We start from the raw sequence: 16,608 nt of genomic DNA on the forward strand, positions 1-16,608 counted from the left end.
GGAAAAATAGCTCCCTCCAGGAGTTGGCAACCCAAGAGGGAGCTGACGGGACCAGATCTGAAGGTCGAATTGGGCCGGCTCCATCACAGTTTTAATTGTTTTAATTGTTTATTTACTTCTAATTTTATTGCTTATTGTTATTATTTAAGTCTGTTGTGATCTGCCTTGAGCCGGCTTGCGGAATAGGGTGGATTAGAAATTAACATAAATAAATAAATGCAAGCCAGAACTAGAACACTGAATTGGATCCGGAATCAAACAGATAGCCGGTGCAACTGCTATAATAATGCCTTCATGTGGGTAGTTCGACTAACATTTATTCATTTGGAAAGGTTGTATGCCACCTCTCCAGACTGACTGGAGGTTGCTCTTAGCCAAAGCAGTAAAAGCAAAATCATATCAATGAAATGAATTTTTTTTTAAAAAAAAAATCACAATAATTAAAAACGTTGCCAGTACAAGTGCTGAAAAGAGGGGGGTGATGCTGATAAAACAGTCTGCAGGCCAGGCACCTATTGTAATACAGCTATATATATAAAAAGGACCCTCTTAAGGATACCTAGGTAAAGAGGTATATTTGGTCTGGTGCCTAAAAGAGTAAGGTGGGTGCTAGGCGATACTCAAGGGGAAGCGCATACCAAAAGGAAGGTGCCGTTACCAAAAAAGCCCTGTCTCTGGCCACCGTCCTCCTTGCCTGAGCAAGTGGAAGGCACTGAGGAGGGCTTGCCAAGAGGACCTCAACTTGCAGGCTGAACAATATGGGGGAAGGTCATCTTTCAGGTACCCTCCTTCTCAGGAGTGGAATTCTAGCAGGAGCTCCTTTGCATATTAGGCCCACACACCCCTGATGTAGCCAATCCTCCAAGAGCTTACAAGGCTCTTTTTTGTAAGCTCTTGGAGGATTGGCTACATCAGAGGTGTGTGGCCTAATATGCGAAGGAGCTCCTGCTAGAATTCCACCCCTTCTGCTCCTTCCTAATGCAATATTAACAGATAGACACTACCTTCTAAGCTGAGGGCTTGTTCACACATTTCATGATACAGTATCTCACGGTACTTTGCCGTTATAAAAGAAAGCGCTAGTTCTAGGCAATAAAGAAACCTCTGAGTAGAATGCTATTTCCAAATTTTATTCAGTTCTTAAATTTTTATATTGATTAGTACAGCATTTATACAATACACAGACAAAGTACATTAACAAGTTTCAGATACAAAAACAAACTTCCCACCAATACAACCCTGCCAGTGTATAACCTTCTCTTCATAATTTTCTTTTAACCCCCCTAAAAAATTAAAGTTCATTCATTTTAGTCCACAGCACTTCCACACTTTTTCCACATCCTTTTATGAGGGTGAAGTATATAATATTCTCTTCAGCCATCGAAAAAAGGCGCCCGTTCCAGATATTCCAAGGCGTTTCAGATCTTCCTCTGTTTTCAGGCTGTAAAATGGAACCCGATTTCAATAGCTTCATTCATAGGCTTCATTCATAGACTTCATTGATAGACTGCCTAGATGAAGTAGCACCATTGTGATTTTATTTGATTGTTCTACTGTTTTAATGTTTTAATACTGTTTACTAATGTTGCCTTTATTTTGTGTTGTTAACCACTTTGAGTCTTTGTAGAATGGGCGAGATATAAATCTAACGTAATAAATAAATAATAGACTTGCAGTTCATAGCTTTTACAGTCGAATCATTGTGGGGTTGTAAATTCCCCCCCCCCCCAAACCTCAAACCCCCCCACCCCCCCAGCAAAAAAACCTTACCACCTCTTCCAACGGTGGCAGCGGGGAGCAAGCTGCAATAGCCCAGTAGCAGAGGCTGGAAGCCTCAGTAGGCCTGGGTAGGGTTGTAAACTCAAGAACTATCTGGGGACTTTGGGGGCGGAGCCAGGAGACTTGTGGGGGTGAAGCCAGGAGCAAGGGTGTGGCAAGCACAACTGAACACCAAAGGGAGTGCTGGCCATCACATTTAAAGAGAGCCAGTTTGGTGTAGTGGTTAAGTGCATGGACTCTTATATGGGAGAACCGGGTTTGATTCCCTGCTCCTCCACTTGCACCTGCTGGAATGGCCTTAGGTTAGCCAAAGCTATCAAAGGAGATGACCTTGAAAAGGCAGCTTTCTGTGAGAGCGCTCTCAGCCCCTCCCATCTCACAGGGTGTCTGTTGTGGGGGAAGGAGATAAAGGCGATTGTGGGCCTCTCTGAGTCTCTGATTCAGAGAGAAAGGCAGGGTATAAATCTGCAGTTCTAAAGGGACCACACCCTTTTTAAACACTTTCTCTCCATTTGGAATAATGAAGGATAGGAACACCTTCTTCGGGGGCTTGTAGAATTGGACCGCCTGGTCTAATCTTTTTGAAACTTGGAAGGTGTTCTGAGGAGAGACACCAGATGCTATGCTGAACATTTGGTGCCTCTACCTCAAAAAAACAGCCCCCCCAGAGCCCCAGATACCCAAGGATCAATTTTCCATTATACCCTATGGGAATTGATCTTCATAGGGAATAATGGAGAGCCCAGCAGATATTTCCATGCCTCCCCCCTGCTTTCTGATGACTCTGAAGCAGGGGAGAGGGCCTCCAAACCGGGGGATCCGCTGCCCCCACCTGGGGATAGGCAGCCCTGGGCCTGCGGTGGTGATGAGCTGGGGGGAGCCAGGAAAGTTACAGTGGGAGCAGCAGCAGAGGCTCAGAGCCTCGCCAGGCCCAGGGTCAGCAGTGGCAGTGAGCGGGGCGGGGTGGGGGTGGGGGAAAGGAAGCTGCAGGGTTGTAGCTTCACCAGGCCCCGGGATCAGCTGTGGGACAATGGGAAGAAACTGCGGCTGGCCTAGTAGCATCTGCAGTGGGGAGAGGAGGTTATGAAGCTATAGGATCTGCAGTGGGTAATGATGGGGTGTGGGAGGGGTCCCCTGTGAGTATCACTTGTGTTTGATATATTACAAGGATGTTTTTCCCTGGAAGTAATGGGAGCAAGTTGTTGGCACTTGGGTGGAGAACAGGCAGGTGACCCAACTCTCCTTTTTCCTTGCTTTCCCTTTTGGTACTTTTGTCAGGGTTATGATTTGACAGAAAATGCTAGTTTTGGACCAATCTTTTTTTTTCCCCTGGGGATAAATGGAAAAAAAATAAAATTAAAACAATGTTGTTATAATGTAGTGGGTGCATAAAAAGGTACCGTAGTCTCCCGTGCAAGCGCCAGTCATTTCCGACTCTGGGGTGACGTCGCATCATGACGTTTTCACGGCAGACTTTTTACGGGGTGGTTTGCCATTGCCTTCCCCAGTCGTCTACACTTTCCCCGCACAGCAAGCTGGGTACTCCTTTTACCCACCTCGGAAGGATGGAAGGCTGCGTCAACCTGGAGCCGGCTACCTGAACCCAGCTTCTGCTGGGATCGAACTCAGGTCGAGAGTTCAGACCGCAGTACTGCAGCTTTACCACTCTGTGCCCCGGGGCTGTTATTTATATAGTTTTTTATATAGTTTAAAAAATATAATTAGAGATGCGGTTGTATTGAATCCGTGTTGAGCAGATACAGGCCAGCTTGCTTCCGATTTCGGATGCATTAGCTCAGGATCTCAAAAACAAGTTTGCTCTTTCTCCTACAGAAAAAGAATAGGCGTTCTCCCTTGGGGTGTTGCTTGGGTGGGATTGAACTGGTAGTCTGTGTCTCCTAAATGTTTGCTTAATATTTTATTAGAGTCTTGTGATGTTGGTTACTAGTTGCTGTTGAACTTTCTGCTGCTTTGACCTGCAATAAAATTTGGATGGAATATATTTTACTGTCACAAAGAAAATACTGACATTTGAATAAAAACCTCCACATTTTTTCTGTCTACTACTCAGATATAACGTTGCTTATTGAAATACTTACATTTGTTTAAAGTCTTGCCCCCACAGTGACTTTGTTAGGTCAGAGGATAGCGGTGTTGGTTTGCGGTAGGACAGCTAGATTAGAGACTAGCAGCACCTTAGACACCAACAAAATTTTGGGGAGTATAAGCTTTAGAGAGTCAAAGGAGATCCGTGAGTCCTTACTTCCCAGTCAGAATGTGGAAGGGGTGTAATTAGCCTGATCAGAGCTGTGGGGAAAGAATAAACTTGACATCAAATTCCAGTGGGAGAATATTTTGATCTTCCAGGTCATTCCCTTGCTCTTCTCAAATGGAGAGGCTTCAAAAGGAGAATGCAATGGGAGATTGCTGAACTAGAGTTGATTCACAAATTCAGAGCAATGGACCTCAGCCCTCCTGGTTGAATAGGAACATAACATTTTTATCTTACGATCGATACTGACAGATTCCACAATTAGCACTTGCTTCCCTTCTGGGCCTCACAGCGGCTCTTTCCCCTGGATTCTGCATTGGCATTTGCATCCCGGACAATTTAGACCTGTCATTACAAGCTATGGCATCTTGGCTCAGACTGAGTCAACTGAAGTTAAATTTGACGAAGATGGAGGTTCTCTATCTGAGTCACGGTGGTCTAGGAAAGAAGATCCCCTTGCCAACTTTTGACAGGGTACCTTTAATACAAGCCCCAATAGTCAGGAGCCTGGGGGTGCTCTTGGAGTCCTCTTTGACTATGGATGCCCAGGTAGAAGCCACTGCCAAGTCCGCCTTTTTCCATCTGTGGCGGGTACGGCAGTTGGCCCCTTTCTTGGAGCACCACGACTTAGCAATGGTGATCCATGTTATGGTCACCTCGAGAATAGACTACTGTAATGCCCTCTACATGGGGCCGCCCTTGTACTCTGACTTGGAGACTGCAGCTAATGCAGAACATTGCAGCATGATTGTTAATGGGGCTTCCTCAATGGGAGAACATTCAAGCAGTGCTGAGAGAGCTGCACTGGCTGCCTATTGTGCACTGAGTCGTTTCAAAGTGCTGGTATTAACCTTTAAAGCCCCTATGGTCGAGGACTTGTCTATCTACGGGAGCACCTTTCCCCATATATTCCCAAGAGAGCACTGGGAGCTCAAAATCTGCTATCCATCCCCAGACCAAGGGATGCCAGACTAAGCTCTACACGGGCCAGGGCCTTCTCCGTGGCAGCACCAATGCTGTGGAATGTTCTACCAGAGGCCATAAGAGCCCTGCAGGATCTCTCCGAATTCCGCAGGGCCTGTAAAACCAAACTTTTCCGACAGGCCTATAATAGCTAAGTGGGAGAAGGCTGCCACTCTATGCTGCTGAGGAATACCATCAGAAGGATCACTAACAGATCGACAGAAGAACTACGTCTCCATCATAATCTGACTCGTCTATGCCAAAATTCTTGAATAGCACCAAATGTGTAGTTTTAAATTGTTTATTTGTTTAAGTTTAATTGTTTTTAAAATTGTAATTGGAAATCGTTGTTTTTAACATGACCGTTAGCCGCCCTGAATCCGTTTGCGAAGAGGACGGGATATAAATCTAAGGTAAATAAAATATAAATCTCTAGAACAGGGCTGCATGTTCCCTGCTTGCTCCCTGCCCCAAGCAGTGCAAGAGCTGAGAACAAGATCGGGACAAAGGCTAGTGTGGAATCAGTTACTAACTTTCCACCCCTAAGCATCTCTCCTCTGCTGTAATCTAGCTGATTACAATGTGCATTGTAGAGCTGCATCCTGAACTCTTCTTTTGCAACATCCCTTCCACCTTCTGGCTGGGATATAGGGACTCAGAGATCGCCATTCTGACTCACATGTGATGAAGGGAACTTTGGCTCATACCTTGAAACCTTTGTTGGTCTCTAAAGTGTTTCTGGACTCAAATTTAGCTGTTCTGTTGGGTCAGTTTCTGTTGTTCTGGGTAGGAGGAGTTTAGGCTGAGAGAGTCTCTTTCCTAAGGGGACGCTGCAAACACAGGTACAAGCCTGATTAAACCCAGATCAAAGCTGAACTTTTCCAAAGAATCACACAGATGTGCATATTGTAATTGCCCATAGGGTCACTACCACTATTTGACAAGCATCAATATGGTTTCAGGTGGGTAGCTGTGTTCGTTTGTAGTTTGTTGTTTAGTTGCATAGTTGAGTCCAACTCTTTGCAGCTCCATGGACAAAGTCATGCCAGACCCTCCTGTCTTCCACCATCCTCCAAAATCTGCTCAAATTCGTGTTAGTTACATCAGTAACGCTGTCCAGCCATCTCATCTTTTGCCGTCCCCTTCTTCTTTTGCCTTCTGTCTTTCCCAGCATCAGGGTCTTCTCCAGGGAGTGCTCCCTTCTCATTGGGTGGCCGAAGTATTTGAGCTCCAGCTTCAGCATCTGACCTTCCAGGGAACAGTCAGGGTTGGTTTCCCTGAGGACTGACTGATTTGATCTTCTTGCAGTCCAAGGGACTCTCAAGATTTGTAGTACTAGAACAAAATTTGTGTACACTAGTACCTAGTTGAATACAGAGTTGGTACAGAAATTAATTCATCTGTGACCACGGAACGGTGTAAAGTTCAGTTTACATATAAACAAGCAATATCAAGAACTTTGTGTGCATTATGAGATGCTGCAAAATGTTGTGATGCAAAACGCAAAATGAACTTTGGGTTGGACCCACCCCACCCCCTTTTTTTTTTTTGCTCAGTGTCGGCCAACTTCTCTCAATATTACAGTCCTGTTCCACTTGGCTTTTGCCCATGAAGGTCCCATGAACCCAAACATAGTCATTTTGGTGGTCAGAGGTCCCATGCACCAAAACATAGCCCTTATCTCTTTTTTGCCAGTGGAAAAACAATGAGAATCCATCCAACCCATGTTCTTATTGACAGCTTTAAAAGGGGATAAGATAGATTCATGGAGGATAGGCCTATCTCCGGCTACTCGCCATGACGACTGAGGGGAACCTCCACATTCAGAGGCACTATTCCTCTGAATCCCAGACCCAGGAGGCAACATAAAGAGAAGGCCTCAGCCTCTGTGCCCTGTTGTTGGCAATTCAGAGGAATTGGTTGAACACTGTGTGAGACAGGATGCTAGACTAGATGGACCACTGGTCTGATTCAGCAGGGCTCTTCTGATGTTCTTATGGAGGCCTCAGCTTCTATGCCATTCACTGCCACAGGAGGTGGTGGTGGCTACAAGCATAGCCAGCTTCAAGAGGGGATTGGAGCATATGGAGCAGAGGTCCATCAGTGGCTATTAGCCACAGCTTATCATTGGAATTCTCTGTCTGGGGCAGTGATGCTCTATATTCTGGGTGTTTGGGGGGAACACAGTGGGAGAGCTCCTAGTGTCCTGGCCCCACTGGTGGACCTCCTGATGGCACTTGGGGTTTTTTGGCCACTGTGTGACACGGAGTGTTGGACTGGATGGGCCATTGGCCTGACCCAACATGTCTTCTCTTATGTTGTTGGCCCTGTAGAGGAACTGGTTAGCCACTGTGTGAGACAAGATGCTGGACTAGATGGACCACTGGTCTGATCCAGTTGGGCTCTTCTTATGTTCTTAAACCTTTGAGAGAGCCAGTTTGGTGTAGTGGTTAAGTGCGCGGACTCTTATCTGGGAGAACTGGGTTTGATTCCCCACACCTCCATTTGCACCTGCTGCAATAGCCTTGGGTCAGCCATAGTTCTGGCAGAGGTTGTCCTTGGAAGGGCAGCTTCTGAGAGAGCCCTCTCAGCCCCACCCACCTCACAGGATGTCTGTTGTGGGGGGAGAAGATAAAAGAATTTGTAAGCCGCTCTGAGTCTCTGATTCAGAGAGAAGGGCGGGGTATAAATCTGCAATTTTTCTTCTTCTTGTACCTCTACTGAGAACTGCTGAGAGATGCTACAATAAAATCATTGCTGAAGATACAATGAAATTTCAGTTGCTGAGGTGACCTGGCCCCTGAGATTTATCAAATGCTGAATTAAGACTTTCAGTTTTGTTCTGTTTTTTTAAAAGTCTGAGTTGGGTGTTTATAATATTCATGCCTGTTTCCTGGGAGATGGGGGGGGGGGAGAGTTTATATAACAGTTTTCTGGAAAGAATTCCATAGCAATAGTACACATCTTAATCTGAGATTGCTGACCCCTCTGCCAAAGTTTCTTTTTTTGCAAGAATAACTCTAGCCTTGCAATCCTGGAAGTGTAAATTTGTCTCTGTTCACCAGAGCTAAGTGTGCATGCGTAGGATGCAAGCTCATCTTGCCAAAAGTCAGTTTGTCTCTGAGGACTGGGATTTTGATTGATGGACAAGGTTAATTGTACGATCTCCACCTGTTTCCTTTTTCAGTCCACGCATTTACTTCTGTCCCAATTAACTCTAAGTTTGTGCTCTCTTCTTGTAGATTAAAGCAGTTATAATTGGCAGCTAGGAATAGAAACCACTTGCTTCTCTTTAGAGCACCAAGGACTGCTCCGAGAGTGACAAGGCAGCATATTTGGATCTTCCCAGGCCTCAGATTCATCAGGAGCTCACAGGAGCACAGCTCCTGAACCTTTCTGAGGGTTTCCCCTTTTCCTCCCCACCTACCTTGTCCATTGAATAGTGGGTGCAGCTGCAAAAGAATCCCTGGGTTAGGAAAGCGGGCAACCAGCCAGCCACCAGGGGCTTTGCCATGCTCCCGGCAACACTTACTAACCCCTGGAGAAGCCTGTACCACCCTTTCTCCACTTCTTATGTGATTTTTGGCAGCTGGTGGCTTGCTGGCCTTTTGACTGGGGGGGTGGGGGGGTGGCCCAGGAAAGCCCCAGGCAAGTGAGGCCTGCTTGGGCTGGCTGGATCTCTAGCCAGACCAAACAGGCCTCGCTCACCCAGGGCTGTCCTTTCTTGCATCAGGTTGCTTTCGGCTGGGGAAGGGTGGCATATGCTAATGAGCTCTGCCACCTGTTTTTCTACCAAAACGACCCCTGGATCTGCCAAAACAACGTTAACCTGGTTCAGTTCACGCCGTCTCGGAACAAGATGGCGGTCTTGCTGTATGTTTTTTGTGCATTAAGTCAGAAGCCGTGGTTCCAAAGAAGCATGTCATTACTTCTGCATGCCAAGCAGAGTTAAGGCTTAAGTTTCTCACCTGTGCCATTGAGCCAGCTGTGGTTGAAAGAAGTGCAGCCTTCGTTATAGCTTCTGACTCTGGCACGTGTGTGTGTGGGTGTGAGTGCCTCATGTCCAAAGGAGGAAAAATAAAATATCTTGCTGGGCCAGTCACCCTCTCAGCCTGACCTACCTTGCAGGGATGTGGTGAAGATAAAATGAGGAGAGCAGAATGATGTAAGCCAACTATGGGTCCCCATTTGGGGGGTGGGGGGTGGGGAGGCAGGGTATAAATGAAGCAAATAATTCCGTTTTTGTCATTGCTTATTCACTGGTGTAAATAGGAGCACGCAGGAGCATCCAGATGGCATGCGGCCCACCCTGGAACAGGGACAGGATGTGTGCGCCCTGGAGGAGCATCCGGAGCACTCATGCGCCTGTCTGCCACTCCCCAGGCACTTCCCGGCCATTCAGACGATTGGGGAGGTGTCTTAGAAATTAGTATCCCCATTGAGAAAGTGGCACCTTTCTGAGGTGGCTCCCCTGCCGGCAAGGACAGAGTGAGTCCAGGATGGGGATGGCAGGCAGCTGCGTGTGTTTGGGCATGCTTTTTAGATCCGCTTGCCTGCTGTCCCTGGGGCGGCTTAAACTGCCCGTCTGTAACCAGCCAAGGAGTCCTAAATAGAGTTACACCTAGAGAGCCAGTTTGGTGTAGTGATTAAGTGCGCGGACTCTTATCTGGGAGAACCAAGTTTGATTCCCCACTCCTCCACTCGCAGCTGCTGGAATGGCCTTGGGTCAGCCATAGCTCTCTCAGGGTTGTCCTTGAAGGGGCAGCTTCTGACAGTGTTCTCTCAGCCCCACCTACCTCACAGGGTGTTTGTTGTGGCGGGGAGCAAAGGAAAGGAGATTGTAACCACTCTGAGATTCAGAGTATAGGGTGGGATATAAATCCAATATCATCATCTTCTAAGTCTACTGGAGTTGTAGTCCTAAACAGTCCTGAATAGTTACACCTTTCTAAGTCTACTGAAGTCAATGGGCTCAAAAGGGTACGACTGTATTTAGGGCAGAACCGTTGTATGCATTGCTCTTCTGTTTCCTGTAAATTCCTTAATAGTATGGCAGTTTCACTTTCCCATTTTGTTCTTTCTCCTTTTAAAATACACTCTTTAGCCCCCCCCCCCTTGTTAGTACTCCAGATTTACTTTTGTTTTTAGCTTGGAAGTATAGTCCGCGCAGTTTTTGGCTTGGAAGTATCGTCTTCTTGTTGATACATATGTGGGGCTTGTAGAAGATTTTAAATTTCTTGTACCTTTTTGTAGGCTTTCCTTCAATTTCATGAAACTTTAAGAGCAGCGTACCAAACAGTAAGAAGATGGGCGCAAACGGAAGCAGCATCAACGAGCTCTCGGAAAACGAATATTTAAAAAAATTGTCGGGGCCAGAGGCAATCTCAGAGAATGACCCGTTCTGGAATCAGCTGCTTTCGTTCAGCTTTAATACCCCAACAAACAGGTAAGGTGCTTCCCTGTTTACTAAAAATCACTGTCGTTATAGTTGAACGTCTGGGGATTTTTAACAGCTGCCCTGAGCCTACTTTAGCGGGGAAGGCGGAATATAAGTCTAATAAACCATAACCATAACCTTTGGCTGGCAATTGTTTGTGTTATCTTGTCAGTGTTCCAAATCTTTGTCTGAAGATTACTCTTGTTTGGAAAATTCTGCAGTCTAGAATTAGCACGTAGCCACGAGTTTGCCACTGGTATCTGGCAAAGGGAGCTCTGACTCTCAGAAACTTATACCCTGAAAATCTTTTTCGTTTCTAAGGACCCTCTGAACTCTAATGCCGACCAGCACAGCTAAAATTATCTTCATATAGCCACTGTGGTGCTTTCCCCATTGTTCCAGTCTTTTCACTTGCTTTCATTCCTCAACTGCTGTAGCAAGGAAGGCTCTGGTTATGTCCCTCATAGAAGGGAAAAGGAGGATGAGTAAATTGCAGGGCTTTTTTTGTCACAGGAACTCCTTTGCATATTAGGCCACACACCCCTGATATAGCCAATCCTCCTGCAGCTTACAGGGTTCTTTGTACAGGGGCTACTTGGAGGATTGGCAATATCAGGGGTGTGTGGCCTAATATGCAAAGGAGTTCCTGTGCCAAAAATGCCGTGGGTAAATACACAGATAAAGGAGAGGTAACACCCTTTTTCGGTGCCACAGAATTTTCAAGAGGGAAGTTCCAGTGCCAGGTCCTGTTGGTAACCTGGACTCATTAGGGGAGGGGCTGTGGCTCAGCAGAAGAGCCTCAGCTTGGCATGCAGAAGGTCCCAAGTTCAGTCCTCAGCATCTCCACTTAAAGTACCAGGCAGTGGGTGATGTGGAAGACCTCTGCCGGAGACCCTGAGGTGCTGCTGCCAGTCTGAGTAGACAATACTGACGATGGACCAATGGTCTGTTTCAGTATATAGTCTTGACTCCATAAGTGTTCATCAGTCATGTTATTGTTATTGTGGCATAGCATCTTCTTGAAGTATATTTTAAATCATTGCGAATACATGAGGGTCTTCACTTGCTCCCTTGCAGTGGAGTTACTCCAGAGATAATAACCATAGAGCAGACGTTAACTGTTCTTTTGCATCAAGATGGTTTCAGGTGTTGCATTACAAAAAAACCCCTGGGCTACTACTTGTGCTTCCTGAGGATTTGTACTCTAAGCTTGGTCAACAAAGGTGTCCCCACTCTAGTGGAAAAACCTGGAGTTTGCAGTTGTTATCTAAGTGCTCTGTGTTACTAAGGAACAAGTTCTTTAAGGTTCTGCAAGTCACCTTAACTTGCATAGATTGTGCTCAGTGAAGACGTTAGCTAACACAGGCTACATTTGTGCAGAAGAAGAAGAAGACTGCAGATTTATACCCCGCCCTTCTCCCTGAATCAGAGACTCAGAGCGCTTACAATCTCCTATATCTTCTCCCCCAACAACAGACACCCTGTGAGGTGGTTGGGGCTGAGAGGGCTCTCACAGCAGCTGCCCTTTCAAGGACAACCTCTGCCAGAGCTATGGCTGACCCAAGGCCATTCCAGCAGCTGCAAATAGAGGAGTGGGGAATCAAACCCAGTTCTCCCAGATAAGAGTCTGCAGACTTAACCACTACACCAGACTGGCTCTCCAGCAAGTAGTTTCTATAAGTGGTTCAGGAGATGATGCTTTCTGAACAATCTGAAATAATGTTGAACGCTTATGAAGAACAAAAGTTGTTTAATTAATTAGTTACATTATGTATATTTTACCTCTCTCCCCAATGAGACCCAAATTGGCTTAATATTCTCTTAGTCTCCAATTCCTCTTCACAACAACCCTTTGTGGTATGTTGTGCTGTGTGACTGGGCCAAAGCTACCCAGTGAGCTTCCACTGCACAGCGAGGATTTGAACCTGCATCTTTCTGATCCTAGTTCGACACGCAAGTCACTACACACTATTTTGCCTCTCCCCTTGGAAGATGATACCCGGCAGAGCCTGAGTTCGTTGTTGTTGTTGTATTTAACAAAACAAGCAGTGAATAATCAGACAACTTAGGTTATTACACTTCCATGAACTGGGACTGGGGTCTGTATAATTCCCTTCCTTTCTCATGTTAATTCCTTCCTTTCTGTGACCAGTAGATGAGCTAAAGAAGGTTAAGGATTTGAAGTGTGTGTGTTAAACTAAAGTAACTCTTAATGAGAATACAGCTGTATTATTTCATTTTTGTGATGTTTGACAATGGATTTGGTGGGGTACAGAATGGGACAAAACAGAATTAAAAGAACACATTCCTTTTAGTCTATTGATAATCAATCTGTCTACCAGAGAAATGGGACTGGATTGTGAAAATTTTATCGTGGAGTGAGATGGACAAGCTAACAAGAACTTTAAGAGACTATGATTTGGATCTGTTTAAAAAGGAGTGGAAGAAATTTAGAGAATACATGGAGCAAGAGTGGAATGTAAAAAGACATTGGACAATTTTTTAATATGAATGGGAGAAAAGAAAGACATTGATCTTTGATTGGTTAGGGGTACCTTTATAATTGAACTTAAGTATATAACCTCGGCGGAAGTCTAGAAATGGAGGGAGGGGGGATTGAAAATATCATATGGGTTAGAGATAGCAAGGATATAATTAAATATTGTAACCATATGTTATTAATAAAATTGTTTTAAAACGATAATCAATCTGTCTTGTACATATCATTTCTGGGTATGTACTTAAATGACATTATGATTATTTGGTACATACAGTTGAAACTGGCAATATTAAGACCTAGAACAAGTTTTCATCATGAGAGTATTTGAGAATCAAAACCTATTAGAAAGCATAATACATTATTCTGAACACTAGAGGGTACTGTTGTATGACAGCTGAGCTATTGAAAGTCCCCGTTTGTTGTGTCTTAACAGTCAAGCCCTCTTCAAATGTAATGAATTCCCTTTATGGACAGCACTTCCCACAAAGAAATAGCACACAAACCACATCAACGTCGTCATGTGTGTTAATCACATACCTGTCTGCTTTAAGACCATAAGAGAAGCCATCTTGTATCAATGGCTCATTCAGTCCAACACTCTGTGTCACACAGTGGCCAAAAGCCAAGTGCCGTCGGGAGGTCCACCAGTGGGGCCAGAACTGGAGAAGCCCTCCCACTGTTTCCCCCCAAGCACCAAGAATAGAGCGCATCACTGCCCCAAACAGAGTGTTCCATCAATACACTGTGGCTGAAAGCCACTCATGGACCTCTGCTCCATCGGTTTATCCAATCCTCTCTTGAAGCTGTCTATGCTTGTAGCCGCCACCACCTCCTTCAGCAGTGAATTCCATGTGTTAATCACCCTTTGGGTGAAGAAGTGCTTCCTTTTATCTGGTCTCAGCCTTCCTGTTTATTTAATTTTTAGAATTATATCCCACCCTTTACCGCTCAGGGTGGCTTGCAACAGAATTCAGTACAGTTACAAATAAATGAAAAACATACCGGGTTAAAAATCTGAGGGTAGAACAACATATCAGCAACAAGCTTAGGAAGGCATGCCCACACAGCAGCATATAGGCCAACATCTGGCAGCACAGCATAGTCACAGTGACGGTAAAAAATATTAGGGAGGTTAGTTGGCAAGAAGAGGACGCCCACCAGATCTGTTAAAAGCCTGCCGGAAGAGCTCCATCTTGCAGCCCCCGTGAAATTTGATTTCCTTGAGTGCCCACGAGTTCTTGTCTTGTGGGAAAGGGAGGAAAGTACTTCTTTCTTCACCTTCTCCCTCCTATGCATAATTTTGTAAACCTCTTATCATGTGACCCCCTCAATCGTTTTGCAGCTTTGCAACTAGGGTTGCCAGGTCTGACTCAAGAAAGATCTGGGGACTTTGGGGGTGGAGCCAGGAGCGAGGGCGTGACAAGCATGACTGAACTCTGAAGGGGAGTTCTGGCCATCATGTGGTTAAAGGGACCATGTGCCTTTTAAATGCCTTCCCTTCATTGGGAATAATGAAGGATAGGGGCTCCTTCTTTGGGCGCTTATAGAATTGGACCCACCGGTCCAATATTTTTAAAACTTGGGTTTTGTTTGTTTGTTTGAGCAGATACAGCAGATGCTATGCTAAAAATATGACACCTCTACCTCAAAAGCAGTCCCCCCCCCCAGCCCCCGAAACCCATGGATCGATTCTCCATTATGGGAACTGGTCTCCATAGGGTATAATGGAGTGCAAGCAGACATTCCCCCCCCCCTCACTTTCTTATGACCCTGAAGTGGGAGGAGGGCCCCCAACTGGGGATTGGCAACCTTAGGGACCGTCTCTCCCCACATGTTCCCCAGAGAGTGCTGAGATCGTGGTCTCAAAACCTTCTTACAATCCCTGGGCCAAAGGAGGCCCGTCTGAAAGTGACCAGAGACAGGGCCTTCTCGATTGCAGCTCCCTGTTGGTGGAATCAGCTCCCGGAGGAGGTGAGGGCCCTGCGGAACCTTGAACAGTTCCGCAGGGCCTGCAAAACAGCCCTCTTCCGGTTGGCATATAATTAATTGTTGTCAGAATGCCTGAACATTCAAATCCCGAACATCAGATTATTCAATCCTGGAATATTGAAGAATTGATCTAAGGAAGGTAGCATAGTACATACTGAAGCGTGCTTTTATGTATTTTATATGTATTTTATGTATTTTATTGCATAATTATAATTAGTAATGTATTATTAATGTATTTTAAAATGACTTTGTTAGCTTTTTGTGTTGTAAGCCGCCCTGAGCCCACCTCGGTGGGGTAGGGCGGGATATAAATAGAATAAAATAAATAAAAATAAAATTATTTGCAACTCATGGTCTTCACACAGTGCAATGCTATTGTGCATCATATATCTTGGATGTACTGTTTTTGCAAAAGTCACTGAGCCAGAAGCAGCCCTCTGAGGGACATCTTGTTGTTTTGGGTTAGTTGTGTTTGGTTTTCCCAACTAGATTAAGATGCACTTGCTGATTGCGGCAGTTTTCTGCAAGTCTCTTTCAAGTCAAACACATCTGAGGGCACGCAGGACTCAGGATGCATCCCATGAGGCCCAGTCCAAGCTTGCAATATGTCCAACAGCCCGTAAAAGAAAGAGGGGGGGAAAATTAGTTTTGAAAAAATAGACCATGTGGAGAGCCAGTTTGGTGTAGTGGTTAAGTGAGCGGACTCTTATCTGGGAGAACCGGGTTCGATTCCCCATTCCTCCACTTAACACCTGCTGGCATGGCCTTGGGTCAGCCATAGCTCTGGCAGAGGTTGTCCTTGAAAGGGCAGCTGCTGTGAGAGCCCTCTCAGCCCCACCCACCTCACAGGGTGTCTGTTGTGGGGGAGGGAAGGTAAAGGAGATTGTGAGCCGCTCTGAGACTCTTCGGAGTGGAGGGCGGGATAGAAATCCAATATCTTCATCTACCTCACAGGGTGTCTCTTGTGGGGGAGGAAGGGAAAGGAGATTGTGAGCCGCTCTGAGACTCTTCGGAATGGAGGGCGGGATATAAATCCAATACCTTCATCTACCTCACAGGGTGTCTGTTGTGGGGGAGGAAGGGAAAGGAGATTGTGAGCCGCTCTGAGACTCTTCAGAGTGGAGGGCGGTATATAAATCCAATATCATCTTCTTCTATGTAAGGCTAGCCTTCCTCCCCCCGCCCCAGCAAATATCCCCCCCCATCTCCCCTCCCCACCTGGGCTCTGCCTGCGCAAAGCTTGAGTGTTTTCCCCAGATGTAAAAATAAGGTTGGGGTTTCCCACAGTTTAATAGTAGTTGTACAGCAGCTTAGAGAAGGCATTTGTCTCTTTAAATCACTTCTCCTAGCCAAGCCAGCTGGCAGCTTGGAGAAGGCATTTAAAGTTAAAGTTACTCTCTTTTCACCTCTTTCCCTTCCCCTCATTTATTTGTTTTCTTTCCACCTTTCTTTCAATTTTTTCCTTTTTTCCCTTCCCTCCTTGTGGCTCTCAAACATCTGACAGTCATGTCTTGCGGTTTTCAAACATCTGACATTTATTCCATGTGGCTCTTACATTTAAGTAAGTTTGGCCACCCCTGCTTTATAGTCTTTATACTTTGAGAAGTACTTATTTATTTTATTTCTTTCATTTGAACAAGAGGATGAAGAAGAAGATATTGGATTTAT

The 16,608-nt window shown here is 45.5% G+C and overlaps 2 protein-coding genes across 2 annotated transcripts in view; both read left to right on the forward strand.

Moving 5' to 3' along the window:
* RPL17 (ribosomal protein L17) overlaps positions 1-16,608 on the forward strand; it is a 456,550-nt gene that overhangs the window by 52,063 nt on the left and 387,879 nt on the right. The gene's annotated exons all lie outside the window — the stretch shown is intronic.
* DYM (dymeclin) overlaps positions 1-16,608 on the forward strand; it is a 421,761-nt gene that overhangs the window by 2,200 nt on the left and 402,953 nt on the right. The window contains exon 2 of the mRNA XM_060236187.1: positions 10,268-10,460. Coding sequence (XP_060092170.1) covers positions 10,321-10,460 — 140 coding nt within the window. The 5' untranslated portion in view covers positions 10,268-10,320. The remainder of the gene's footprint in view (positions 1-10,267; positions 10,461-16,608) is intronic.

Source organism: Heteronotia binoei, chromosome 4 (genome assembly GCF_032191835.1).
Source record: "Heteronotia binoei isolate CCM8104 ecotype False Entrance Well chromosome 4, APGP_CSIRO_Hbin_v1, whole genome shotgun sequence".
Lineage (NCBI taxonomy): Eukaryota > Metazoa > Chordata > Lepidosauria > Squamata > Gekkonidae > Heteronotia > Heteronotia binoei.